The sequence below is a fragment of the Myripristis murdjan genome, chromosome 24, assembly GCF_902150065.1.
Source record: "Myripristis murdjan chromosome 24, fMyrMur1.1, whole genome shotgun sequence".
In the NCBI taxonomy this organism is placed as follows: Eukaryota; Metazoa; Chordata; class Actinopteri; order Holocentriformes; family Holocentridae; genus Myripristis; species Myripristis murdjan.
The window spans coordinates 22,666,921-22,680,747 of NC_044003.1; the positions used below are offsets into that span (position 1 = coordinate 22,666,921).

The following is a 13,827-nucleotide window of genomic DNA, read 5'->3' on the forward strand; positions in this document are numbered from 1 at the left end:
CTGAGGAATCATAACAGCATAAAATTTTAGCTCAGCCTTATAAAATACTTTGACCCCGCCCCCACCCCCACCTCCAACGAGGTACCCTTTACTAGTCGCCTTTTACCCCTGGCCCTAAAATATCTTTGCACACTCCTGTGTACTGCTGCTTTGTCTATTTGAGCGGTGAAGCCAGTATCTCCTGTCTTTCTGCTCCTCACATTATTAACTGTGGTGTCATTCTTCCATTCCATTCACCCTGATACTTTTCAATACTTCAGTGTAGCCATATTGTCTTGTCCCTCTTCTTCCCCTACTTTCTGTCTTTATGTCAGTAGTGAATACAGGCCAATGTTTCTACCTTACCTTTAGCTCCTTTGTCACTAATCTCAGTCACGTCCTACAGTGTGTTCACCCTCACCATCTACTGTCTCCCCTCTGTCTGTAGTCCATGCCATAGACTCTTATACCCACTGTCACCGCGTACTCTGTCTGAGTCATTCAAACCAGAGTACTGTATCCTGTCCTCCCCGCTCTCTATCAGTAGTCCATGCTGTGTAGCTGGTTCTTCCTGTCTGTTTTCCCTTGCAGGGCCGCAGGGAGCAGCGGGAGGTTCAGGTCCGCCACCCTACGCTGGAGGGTTGAACGTAACTGGACAGAGTTCCTCTTCATCGCACTCATACCTCCTCCTGCCATCCCTCTCTCCCCTCCTCCTCCTCCTCCTCCTCTTCCTCCAGACTGCTCTCTTCTCTTCCCCCTCTCCTGCCTGAGGCTCTTGATGACGTGGGCGTTTTGTCTCTGGGAGGGGAAGGCGGGAGGCTTGGACCCGTTCACCAGGAGCCCCGGTGGCCCCGGTCGGGTCAGTCCCACCCAGGTCATTTTCCTAGCTCCTCCGCCCTTAAGCCCCATGTGCACATTGCGCAAGCGGGGCAAGGGGGCCGAGGGAGACATCTGGGCCGTCTCCATGGTGCCCAGGTGGTCTCGCTCCGAAGAATGTGTGGTGTGCGTGTCGGCCTCCAGGAGCATCCTAGGAGAGATGCCGTTTTTCTCGGAGGAATAGAAAGCCTGCAGCTTCTCCAGGCGCTCGTTGATGCTCAGGTGATGAGGGTAGTCGTCCTGGTGATGGCTGTCATGGTAACAGTCCAATCCAGGGTCCGCCGCCCCGTCAGATTGCGTCGTCCTGAGCAGGTGTGTGTGTCGGATGGGTCTGGCCATGCTGCTTTCTCTGATTGGCTCAGCGGTTATGGGGACTTGGCAAGGGGCGGAGTCACATAGCTGGGTGGCAGAGCTTTTGGGAGGAGAGAGGTGCACCAGCTCCCTGTCTCCAAACACAGATACTGAAATACACACACACACACACACACACACACACACACACAGATATAATGTGTGGTGCTATACAAGTCGCTATACTAAACTGACTTCCATACAGATGAAACATAGTATTTGTGCGTTACATGTGTATGTGTTTTTGATTGTACTGGTTCCGGTGTGTATGCAGGCATATTTGAAAGTGTGCGTCTTTGTTTTTCTGTGTGTTCTGCAGATCCTCACCCTCAGGAAACAGCGCCTCCTTGGTGTCTAGCGTGATGGCAGTCTCCTCATCCGTGATCCCGTCCTCTGTAGACAGAGGAGCAGGGGAGGGCGAGGGGAGGCGAGGGGGGACGGAGGGGGAGGCTGAGCGAGGGAGCTGGGGAAGGGAGGGAGAGGGGGGCCGGTTCTCCTCATCCTCACTATGGTCCTTTCTGGTGGCGTCCTCTGGCCTCTTCCTGTTGTTCTGACACTCTGTCGCCTGCGGTTGGCTCTTCAAAGGCTTGCTGGACTGCTTAGGGTTTTTTTCAGTGGTTGGCTCATTCTAAAACAAACAGTCATTGAATGTCAGAGGCCCTAAAAATGTATTTTACAATCACAAAAGTGTAAGGATTACTGTTATCACCTCATAACGCCTGAAACAGTGAGTTGCCTGAGCCTACCTAAAAGCATAGCTTTCTCTTCTTGAACACTTGACTGGATGCTTTGTGCAAGGACAACGGGTTGCTTTAATATGCAGGTTAGTCTCTATTAGGTACACTGCTAGTTATAAGTTACTTAGCATTAAAAGGGTGCTCTGTGCTTTGAATCCATTCATTATCAGCAATACAGAGGGATAAATTCAATGCATAGGACATCATAGTCACAGTGCAATGTACTTGCAGCCTAAATGCACCAATGATGTGATAATTCATTCTCTCATCTGAAATGCATTAATTCCCATCAGTATGAATAGAGCGTGAACAAGGTACATAACTGTTGGGAGCAGCTTCATTATCCTTTTTTTTCACAGTCTAATTCTAAAACCAGATTTACAGCATTAACAGAGGCTGTATGTACGTGTAGTACCTAAAGCCTATTAGATTTACCTGTAGGTTTGCTGATGGAAAGTAGCAAACATTTATTCATATGAAGACAAATCAATGAATTGAACTACTGGTGTTTTGGTGCTGTCGACTCTGCCCTACATTACCTGCTCCTGAGTCTTTGATCCAGTGTTGTTCCTCTCTCTCCATGTGTTCTTACTGAGAAGACTCCACTCACTGCTCTCTAGTTTCTGCCAAGTCAACAGTTATTTTTAGCAGCGTGAACCATGCAGCAGAACCTTTGCATATTTTTTGGCTTGTGAACATATTTATGTGCGTACAGTCACATTTGAGCGCAAGCATTATTACCGACACCTGGAAAACTGGTGTGTGCATGCGTATGAGCTCATTTCTGTGAACCTTGCTGGCTTTGGCTCCTTTCTGGCTCCTGTTGATCTTGCTGAGCAGCAGGTGATAGGAGGCCATGATGGCAGAGGGCCGGTTGGTGGTGAGTGTGTGTATGATGTCAGAGAGCGAGTGGCCCAGGTTTTCTGTCATGTAAGCCACTACAGACGAGTTGAGCTCCTCAGGACGCAACCTGGGAGATGGAGAGAGAGAGAGAGAGAGAAAGAGAGAGAGAGAGAGAGAGAAAGAGAAAAAGAGAGCGAGAGAGAGACACAGACAAATAAAAGAGTGTGTCAGAAGTGAGCCAGAATTCTGCTTTCGAAAGCGGCTGTATTGTTTAGATGGCAAAAGAATGACTGATGATTGACAGGTGATGGTTTAATGATTTTCAACTGTGAGAAGTCCAGAGCTGAAACAGCTCTTAATTCATGTTTAATTCATGTGGATTTCAGGCAACACATTACTGCCAAGAGGAGCCATATCAAGTTGCATCCTTCCTTTCTCTGTCAAGAGTGGTAAAAGCCATTTGGGCCCGCTATAATATACAAAGCCATTATACTGCTAACCACAAAAATTCTCATTTTGTTAGAAAATTCCTCATAATTTCCCTCTTGGTTCTCCTTCCCACATTTACAAGTCACTGTAATGTTTCATCCAGAACTTTAATCTCTGAGTGTTTGTGTGTCTCTCTGTGTTGGTGCAGTGTGTGGTGTGTTAGGGCAAGTTTAGTCTCTACCTGTTCTTATGAGAGAGTGTGTTCAGTGGTTTCTTGGCATATCCCTCGTTGATCCACCTCTCCTCCATGGCGGCTCTGATGCTGGGTCTCTTTGCTGGGTCTGGCTGCAGGAGAGACAGCACAAAGCCCACTGCACCTGCAGGAGGGTGACACCAGCATGGGGCCATTATTGGATGGGGCAGCAGGGAGCCATTTTCTTCAGAGGAAACTTCAGTTTTGTTGCATTTTAATATTTGGCTTATTTAGGTTCTCCCATAGGGCTTGTGAACAAAACTCACATGCAGACAGTTTTGTAAATCTGTCATCACGCAGGTCATCCTTATAACTTTATTTATGCACAATGAACTTCTTTGTGATGCTTTTCCATAATTTACCTTTTCTGGTGTTTGTACAAGTTAAGGATCCTTAAAGAGCTTAATATGAGCTTCAGTCCTGACTGTAGCTTGAATCGTTTTCCAAAAGTAGATGTTAACATTTCACATTCCCACTCTTTACAAACTACACCACAGTTTGAGCAGGACTGAGACCTGCATTTTCTTGGTGGTTTCTGGATTATCCTGATGTGGTTATTCAATACCACCGAGGTTTGTGTGCCATTTCTCTCACATTCCCAAATAAAAACTAAAGGAGTAAACCTACCCAAGAAAAAATATATAGCTCCAAACACACACACTGCATTTGTATCATTTATTTATTTATTTATTTTCTGTATTCAGTATATCTCATTGTATTCTAAAAGCCTGACCAGGGACAAAGACTGCAAATTAGCTGAAGCTAGACATCACATTTTCCCTTTTTTGTGGCAATGTTGTATGTATCGCCCCTGTCAAATAAATATTAAATTAAATAAATAAATAAAACATGCTTGGGATGAGTCAGATCCACAATTTCACTTGTTGTGGCTTCAACTCCAATGCGTCAGAGAAGATGGTCCAGTACTGTGAGGCAAGGGGTTTTCTCTTTCGGAAAACCTATTTAATTTGTCTGCCTGTGACTTAAGAGCTGTGCTGGAAGCAGGAGACAGCCAAGCACGCTGGTAGTTTGACTCCTGATGGGCATTCCTGATAAACTTTAAAGTCTGGGGGAGCAGACAACTTCAACCAGAATACCAGGATAGCTGTCTCAGTCACCGTCCTGACAGCCAAGACTGCTCAGTTCCAGCTGTCGCTATCAGTTGCTCCTCTTTCAGACGGGGCCAGGGCCAGAGTCAGCTCAATTTGTTTGCATTAGCGAAAGCCAAATGCAGCATTCAGTGATTTGAATGTATAAAACACAACATGAAAAACATGATTAAATATAAAAGAGGAGAGGAAATCAAAAAACTCTAGTGGTTTAGAAAAGAACGATTACCTAAAAAAAAAAACTACTAAACACAACGTGGCATGCTTATATTAAGATTTACAATCAAGCACCACACTGGTAGGAAATAAGTCGGATTTTCATGTGTCATCCTTGACCATTTTTTTTTTAAGTGCACCGTGCGTCAGCAACTTAGACAAAACCTGCGCAGGAAAGACTGAATGTTAATATTAATGCCTCAGACGCCAGTACAGTGCGCACATCGGTACAGTGGCTAATGTGATCTATGCCATTTGAGCATCAGAACAGTATTTGTTTCCCTCACAGAAACAGGAGCTGTGTTTGTTTGTGGTGACATGGCGCCATCGCTGATTGTAATAGAGCGACTATGTGTGAGAAAGAAAAAGAGAGAGAGAAAAAAGAGAAAGAAATCGGCACAGAGAAAAATGACTAAGGCTTTGTTTGAATAGTCTTTTTTTTTTTTTTTGGCCGACTGCAAAAATGTGATTGTTGCATTCTGTTCAGAGTTTTTAGCTGCTGCATCCATCATTCAAATTCTGTCATTTTTTCCTTTGTTTTGCTGTGATTTTGAAGCCTAGCTGTGTTTTTTTCTTTTTCTTGTTTTCCGCAGATTCTTGTGGATTATATCACTTAACCGTACTTTGCCAAAACAATTTGACTTTTGCTGTAAACTGTCTGGTTTTCCTGCGCACAAAAAGGGCACAGCAGTAACACGAGCTTTGTTTTACCGAGGAGAGACGTCACGGAGTTACCTTTGCTGACGTCACTGGGGATGCTGCTGATCTCTCCGTTGACCATCTTCTGGTGCAGCTGCTTGATGTTGAACGGCTCAACAGTGAAGGGCAAGGTCCCGGTCAGCATGGCAAACATGCTCACACCCCTGCACACACACACACACACACACACATACACACACATGCGGAGAACTGCAATTAATTTCAAGCTGCATATATAGGACCATACAATGCCACACACACACAGAAGAAAAACATTACATGCCAACACTTAGCCCACAGTGTGCCCTACTCCCCATAAGAAAACACAATATTTTACAGTAAAAGGCAATAATGCAACGGGCCAGACAGCACGGCCCCGTCAGCAGTCACACTGAGACTTTACATTTCTTCGTGACACTCACACGGACCAGACGTCCACTTTGGGTCCGTACTTCCTGTGAGCGAGCAGCTCAGGGGCGGCGTAGGCGGGGCTTCCACACTGGGTGTTGAGAAGCTCCAGAGACAAAGACTCTACCTTCAGAGTGTTGCTCAGGCCAAAGTCTGTGTGAAACAAAGAATGATTGTTGCTTTACATTTACTTTTTTTTTTTTTTTTTTTTTAGCCATTCTTAAAAATTCCTCAAGCAATAATTGCAACCTGACATGACATTTGTGTTAAGCTCCTGTCCTACAGTCTGCACCAGTTTGACTGCAATTGCACATCCTGTCACAAAGCTGGTCAGTTTGATCACTACACAGTGCAAATACAGATAAATTATTTTATGATGCAATATGATCACTCTCTCACTTTTCTAGAGTCAGGCCTTGGATTAGGCTCTGCAAAGACTGAAAATGTCAGTGGAAGTTCAAGACAACTCAACTTGAGTAGATGATAATAAATGCACATCATTGGGTGAAGGATTCCTTTAATTTCACTGCTACTACTCTATTATCGATAGACAGTGTAACGGTCTTGGTGAATACAGGGCTGCCTGTCAGACATGCAGACATATTGTGAAGACTGTCAACATACCTACAATCTTTATGTTGTTGTGCTCATCTAGGAGGAAGTTTTCAATCTTCAGATCTCTGCAGGAAGAGATAAGGGAGGGGTATGGGGTAAGGATGGAGAAACAAAAGTAACCTTTTCTTTGGTTAATAAGTGAGATTCATTTCAGTATTTTGCAATACTTTTTCCTTATTTTGGAAGATTTTGCTTGGACACAGACTTTGATGTATTTAGGAGCTAATGCAATGAGTGTCAAGCTTTTCAAGAGCTTGATATTTATGAAGAACCAGATGGAATGAGACTCTGCACAAATCTACTTATACAGTCTTTTTTGGATCTGAGTTTGGTTAGGACTTGGGTCTCGAAATATTGAAAAATTGTTTTATTTGCCATTTTTCACTGTAAAAATGTTTTGCCGGTTTGGCTCATTGGTTTGGCGTGGGCTAACAAATAGCTGTACGCCTCAAGTTCACCTCTGGTTTGAATAGAAACAGAACAGAAAGAACAGCCAAGTTGAGCCTTATGTCTTACTCTCTATCTTACTCTGTCTTACTCTCTCGGGATTCACCTGGAAAAGTTGCCTCGATTCCCTGAAAATATCCCAACATTCTCACCAGCAACCATGCTGCCTGCGCTAAAACTACCCAGCTAAATGAAAAGCTGCGGTTAGGAGGGAGTGATCCCCTATAAACTACGGCCTGGGAATCAGCCTTGTTCCTTTCATCTGCCTTCATCTAACCAACAGACACCCCAGGTCACAAAAAAAAAAGAAAAAAAAAAGAAAAAGAAAGAAACAGGGAACGCTCACATAACCCAATAAGTTCAAAGACAGACAGAAATAGAGGGAAAGGGTAAGAAAGAGCGAGAGAGAGCAGACCTCGTAATAAAGGAGAAAATGTATGCGGTAAACCTACAGAATGTGGGTGGCAGGAGGTGCATTTAAGTGCAAATTTTCCATTTATTTCCAGTTTAATCGTCTCTGTGTGGTACTGTGGCAAAACTGGTCTGAGAACGTGTGTGTGTGTGTGTGTGTGTGTGTGTGTGTGTGTGCGCGTGGGCGTGTGTGTGCGTGACGGTGCCTGTGCTCGTGTGACAGAGAGAGGTGCTATTGAAGGGTTGAGAGCGATGTCGTTGGGGGACTTCATTAGAGAGGAAGTCCATGATGTTGTGATGATGTGTGAATCATGGCGCCGGCGCAGAATGATGAGGTCATTGCCTGGTAATCACATTCCCACCTTGAAAGGAGCCAAGGTCTTAAACCAAGGCGCAAGAGAGTGTGTGTGCGTGCCTGTGTGCATGTGTGTATGTGTCGGGACTCTAACACCTACATACTGAAATGCCACTAAAATAACACACTCTCAATTCCCACACAGCACTAGGCACACACTGTGTTAAATATTGGCTTTGTCACAGTGTTTCCTGCCATGTAGGCTGTTAATGCCCTGCAAACTGCCCTGTGTGTGAGAGAGAGTGTGTGTGTGTGTGTATGTGTAGGAGGAGGAGAATGTGTGTGTGTGTATATGTGCATTGCTTTAAGCCTGTTTCTTTTTGCATGTGTGTGTTTTTATGGGATAAATGTGTCAATGAAGAGAAGATAGGACACAAAGAGGACTTTTGTAGTTCACCTTAGTATTTCGCTGTGCTTTTTCTTTTCTTTTCTTTTTTAAATTAGACAATCCTTGACTTGATGTGTGCGCCTGGTTGCGTGTTCTTGCGTCTGCAGGTGTGTTTTGGGTCTCACCTGTGCACGATGCCATGTTTGTGCAGGTGCTCCACTGCGGAGAGGATCTGTCGGATGTAGCGCCGCACCTCCCTCTCCTCCAGCCGCTTCCTCTCACAGATCCTGTCCATCAGGTCTCCTCCGGCACAGAGCTCCATGGCCATGTAGTAGCTGTTCTCTGTCTCCAGAGTCTGGCACCAAACACACGGTATGGGTGTGTGTGTGTGTGTGTCTGTGTGTGAAACTCTCCTGGGCTTTGCTGACATTATTGAACTAAGTAGCAAGCTAACTGTACCTAGCTGTTATGCTTCCATTTGCGTCTGCTTGTCTCTCTGCCCGTCTGTCTCTGTGTATATAATTTTCTGTGAATGTGCATGTGTGTGTGTGTGTGTGTGTGTACCGGCTGCGTTTGTATGTCAGTCCATGATGTAGCAACACCTTCTAAACACATGCTACACACACAAAAAGCAGCTTGTGATAGGCCTACATTTGAATTACTGTCATGTCTTAAAGGAGCAATTCACTCAAAATACAAAAAATAAAAAAAAAAAGCAGAAAGAACAGTTTCTCACGAACCCCAAATGCAATCTATCCATCCAGATTGTTTGGGGCTGGATGACTGATCTTTCATGGAACTCAACAGTAACAGCTTTTTCCAAAAACAATGACATGGAAGCCTGATATAAACCACAGCCCATGGAGGTGAAACGTTTTGTTGGGAACTATGTCCTGCTGAAGAGCAACAGCAAACCGAATCTTTCCACCTCCAACTGCCTCCAAGTACAAATTCAGAGCCAACAGATACAGTCTACTGATGCTCTTTGTGACAGACTGGAAGTCTTGCCATATCAGTGGGAAAATGGGAAAATATCTTCTTTTTTGCATTTTGGGTAAACTGATCCTTTAATTGTCTGGAAAATGTGTGTTCTGCATGTATAAAGAGAAAAGTTGTTTTGCTGCAACAGTCAGTTCATGTCTGTATTTGTGCTGGATCATCTACCTGTGCATGTGTGTGGACATGAGCACACAGCACGTCTTCCTGGGAGTGTGTGTTTGCTGTTTACCTCCAGCAGGACGACAATGTGAGGGTGTCGGACCATCTGATGGATCCGAGGCTCTCTCTTCATGTTCTTCAGCACGTATGAGTCCTGCCGTGCCTTCTTCTTGTCGATCACCTTTATGGCCACCTGGAGTCGTAGTGGAAAAATAAGTTTGTGACCGCTGGGTCTCTGCTGTAAATTGGAGGTCTTAGGTATGAATGTTTTTGAATGAAAGTGCGGCACAAATGTCTGCTGAAATAAACCTTCACTTGATAAAATGAGAAAAAAGACACAGTTTCTTGTTATCACCACACTGTCTCATATTTGATGGAGAAAGTCAATTTTTACTTTTACTGAAACAAACAACAGATTTTTACTTTTACTGAAACAAACAACAGATCTATCTATCTGCTTGTTATTTTCACTATTTTGAGAACAACAGGCCTGTTGCAGATCACTTTATCAACTGTTTGTTTCCCCTCAACACTAAGATGATGACAGAAAAACAACAGTGCATGACTTAAGCAGTGAGTCAAGCACACCCTATGTTTTTAGTTCCAATTTAAAAATAAATAAATAAATAAATGATTCAGCTGATTGCAATTGGTCTGATTCATGCAGCCAGTTAGGTAAACATCTGGGGGTGAATGAGTGACACACAGGTCGTTTTAACAGCAAATTGTGGGCAGGACACAATCAATTTCCATCCCATTAACACTATGTAGAACAGAGTATGTTATTAGAATGACGTTCTACCATACTTTGTCCATGTGTGTGTACATCAGCTGCACACTGTGTCCCTATGGAAGGTTACAAAGGTTAAGAGGAGCAAACACCCTCTGAGGTGAGTTTTGCAGTTCCTACGGCAACTGGGTTGGATACATATGAGCTGGGGGGTCAGGGACTCGGTTACTCATAGAACAACACATCCCCATATACATAAACACACCTAAACACACAATGCCTCATGATATAATCAGTACAGGCCAAAAAAAAAAGTCTTGGTTTAGACTCTCATCATAAACTGCGGTGAGCCAAAAACTTTAAAAGTTGATGTTGGCTTTTACCTCTGGCTATCTTTTCCTACCTTCCTTCAAAGAATCCCACTTTTCATATTTCAAATAGTTGAAACCATGTTTTGTCTCCTCGTGTTTGAACACTCACAGGAGCATGGAGAAAAATAATACTGTGCATACTTTCTCTGGAAATGGATTTGCTTTATTACACACAAGATAAACCGCACCATAAACCATAACTGTGACGATGCATTTTACTGTTATGTTGTATTTGGTTGTGCTATAGTTGTGCACGACCAATTTGCACTTTTTTCTTTTTCTTTTTTTTTTTTTTAACTACAATAGCAACAGCACTCTAAATCTGCTGAAAGTTCCGCGCATGCAAAATATGTTTTAGAGTCAGGGATTAAGAAATAAACTAATTACAGATGAGTCTGTGTGTTTGTGAACACATAACAAGAATAATAATGGTCCCCTGCACTTTTCAAATTCAAGGGTGTATGATTATCAGCTACAAGAGTACAAGGCACAAATCATAACCATGTAATCATAATCGCGTGTGCGTGTCATGTTTTCCTATGATGGTGCACCGCCTCTCCCTCAAAGCCAGCCAACAGTTTAATGCATGCAACTTCAATATACAGCCTAGATATTTTTAACTCTAAATATCAAACCAGCTTGGAACGGGACAGTGAGGAAACACAGACTTTGGGTGCACCTGACCTTTTCCCCCGTGCCGATGTGCAGCCCCTCCATCACCTTGGCAAAAGAGCCCTTGTTGATCATTTTCCCCACCAGGTAGGATCCCACCCGCTTGGAGTGGGGGAAGCTCCGCAGCAGCTCCCTGGGGACTTTCAGGCAAGGGAGAGGCGGCCGCTCTCTGCCCGGCCCTGAGGCTTCCCACTGGGCCGCGCCGCGCTCTCCTTCGCCCCCTCCCTCCACCACCATGCCCTCCAGAGCTGGCTTCACTGCAGCAGCTGGCATCCTGGAAGGAGCCTGGGCCCCATGTGGCCGGCGCTCACACACACGGTCAAACCCAAAGACGGGACAGTCCACATACAACGCAGGTGCCCACACACTGACGCACATAAACACACACAGGCAAAGGGATAGGGCACGCTTCTGGGAGCGAGGGCGCTGCGTAACGACAGAGGGGGAAGCCCAGAGCTTTCTTCAACAGCAGGTGCGCCTCGATCAGACAAAGATCCCCGGCTGCTGGAGTTTTACTTCATCCTTAAAATAGTTCCTTCATTCCCGACTGGCCAAGTTAGGACTCCTTTTCTCTGTTCTGTTTGTCTTACAGTTCATCCGGTGAAGGCGCCGCGACACGGATCTGTTTCAGCGCTGGCTCTCCCTCTCTCTCTCTCTCTCTCTCTCTCTCTCTCTACAGGTTAGTGGATGATTAACCGCTGTGTTCCTAGGGTCAGCTCCACTGATGAGAAGGACACTGTACACCCTAATTACCCCCACCTCTGTCCCGCACACACAAACACACACGCACACCTGCACATACAGAGTTATACAGTAACAATTCAAACTAAATGCCCCCCCCCCCCCCCCCCCCCCCCCCCCTCCCATTCCTTCCCTAAAATCCTGTTTGCCTTTCACTGTGTCGCTGGAAGTTTCGTTTTCGCAGTGGCACCCAGCTGTTGTCCTGGTTTCTGAAGCCTTAACTGTGCAAGGGAAACTACAAACAAAATAGACCAGATTTGCCAGCATACAGTTACTGTAAAGTCAAGTTAAAATATGAAATGTATCAGGATGTCAATCAACATATTCATGTATACATGTGTAATAAAAACATAATGTATTAGTAATGGAATGGTCATATGCAGAAAACATGCTTTTTACCTTTTATAACAGACAGACAAGAGTTACCTATATTTCCCTTATAGATATGGCAAGAAAGCGCCAGGGATGTATGTGAAACACAACCTGAAGCCCTGAAAGCCTAAAAACCATCCTTTAATACAATGGATCCTTTAACCCACTATATGGACCTATGCTTTTATGATTCTCTATGGATTTGAACTTCTTATATTTTTTCTTCAGATGAACCTGCCGTTGAATTTTCTGTCACCGTCAGCTTTCCAGGAATTAAGCAAAAACACAAATGTTTGACTGCCACATGATTACACTTTCATTTCACTCAGTATATTTATAAAGTAAGCCTTGAATGGCTTTCACTGGCTTCACTTTAATTATTGATCCCACTAGGAGGGTCTGCCTTTGTTTAGCCCCTCCACTGGAAGGATGGAGGTCAAAGGTCAGGGTCAACTGCAGCACGGCAGCCCTGTGAATGGCAGGAATTCAATGTCTTGCTCCGGGACAAGAGGGTGAAAGCTTGCTGATTTGGGAGTTTAATACCAGTTCCAGTTGAAACCCCCTATGATGGTTCCTGTTTCTGTTTTATTATATATATATGAACAATATCAATTCAAGTAAAACCATTAAAAAAACGAAAATCAGAGCTTAAGTTAAAAGGTTTTCAAGGTGAAGTTTTATGCTGAAGTTGGCTGCCACTGAAGTCTGCTTTTCTGCTACTGTGTATGTGTGTGTGTGTGTGTGTGTGTGCACGTCCAGGTCAGATTGCACAGTGTTGCTGTTCAATTCTTCTTCACTCAGCTGATGAAAAGAGGGATAGAGCGGTATATCCGCCTTGCAACCTGATACACACACATACACACACAGAAACAGACATCCACTCATACACACACACACTCTCTCTCAAATATACACACACAAACCACCTTACACAACCTTTAACTCAGTGGCTGCGGCTGCCCATTGAAGGGTCTAGAGTTACCTTATTTGGTTTTTAGCATATTGATACTGTGTAATTTGAATTCAGAGCAAGTAAAAATACTTGCAGACTTAGAGCTACAGTAGAGCAGTTTTCCTCAAATGCAGGCGCCATTACACTTGGTGAAATCACAATCAAAACACTTCATCAGCCTTTTTTTTTTTTTTTAACTCCAGCAGATTGCATGCCACCATGAAAAAAATGTACTTTTATGAGACACCATCAGTGCCTCTATGAAACACTGACTGACCCAAATCCCAACCACCTATAAAAAAAAAAAAGCACACACACTTACAGTGGTGTCACAGTTTTCCAGAATATTCTGACATGAGAGGAAAAACAGGGAAGGAGTCTATTAATAGTTACACATCGGTAGAATCCAAAATGTTTTGAAAACAATAACCAACCACCTTTAAAAAAGTTCATAACTGATCCCATCTGATGTTTCAATATCTCTTTCCATTGTCCTCCTCCCTCTCTTTCTCACACCCGTCCAACTATTTGCCTGCGTGACATGCATATGTGTGTATTTCTGCTTATATGCATGTGTGTGTATGTGTGTGCCCATCCTCCAGGAGCCCTGCACTTCATAAAAAGGTCTTAAGACCCTGGCGTGTGTGTGGGAGGTGGTGTTAACACACCCTCCCTAATGTCATGGATAAGTGTCAAGCTGCATCTGGCTGTGGCAGAGGGACAGAGGAGGGAGAGGGAGAGGGAGGCACTGAGGGATGAGGGATGCAAGGAGAGT

General features: G+C 44.3%; 1 protein-coding gene across 1 annotated transcript; it reads right to left on the minus strand.

The window, feature by feature from the left end:
- Window positions 1-519: 519 nt before the first annotated feature.
- LOC115356665 (hormonally up-regulated neu tumor-associated kinase) lies at window positions 520-11,260 on the minus strand. Its single transcript, XM_030047892.1, has 11 exons — window positions 11,000-11,260; window positions 9,285-9,407; window positions 8,242-8,411; window positions 6,525-6,580; window positions 5,915-6,053; window positions 5,529-5,656; window positions 3,457-3,592; window positions 2,736-2,913; window positions 2,483-2,566; window positions 1,534-1,834; window positions 520-1,316 (listed from the first exon to the last, which is right to left on the minus strand). The coding sequence occupies exons 1-11, from the start codon at window positions 11,258-11,260 to the stop codon at window positions 520-522; spliced, it is 2,373 nt and encodes a 790-aa protein (XP_029903752.1).
- Window positions 11,261-13,827: the final 2,567 nt, after the last annotated feature.

Excerpts from the sequence above, each read along its gene's own strand:
- LOC115356665 (XM_030047892.1), bottom strand. The coding sequence starts at position 11,260 with ATGCCAGCTGCTGCAGTGAAGCCAGCTCTGGAGGGCATGGTGGTGGAG. Across the intron at positions 9,408-10,999 it reads ACATCGGCACGGGGGAAAAG|GTGGCCATAAAGGTGATCGA; the intron begins GTCAGGTGCACC and ends CTACGACTCCAG. Across the intron at positions 1,835-2,482 it reads GATCAAAGACTCAGGAGCAG|AATGAGCCAACCACTGAAAA; the intron begins GTAATGTAGGGC and ends TGTTTGTTTTAG.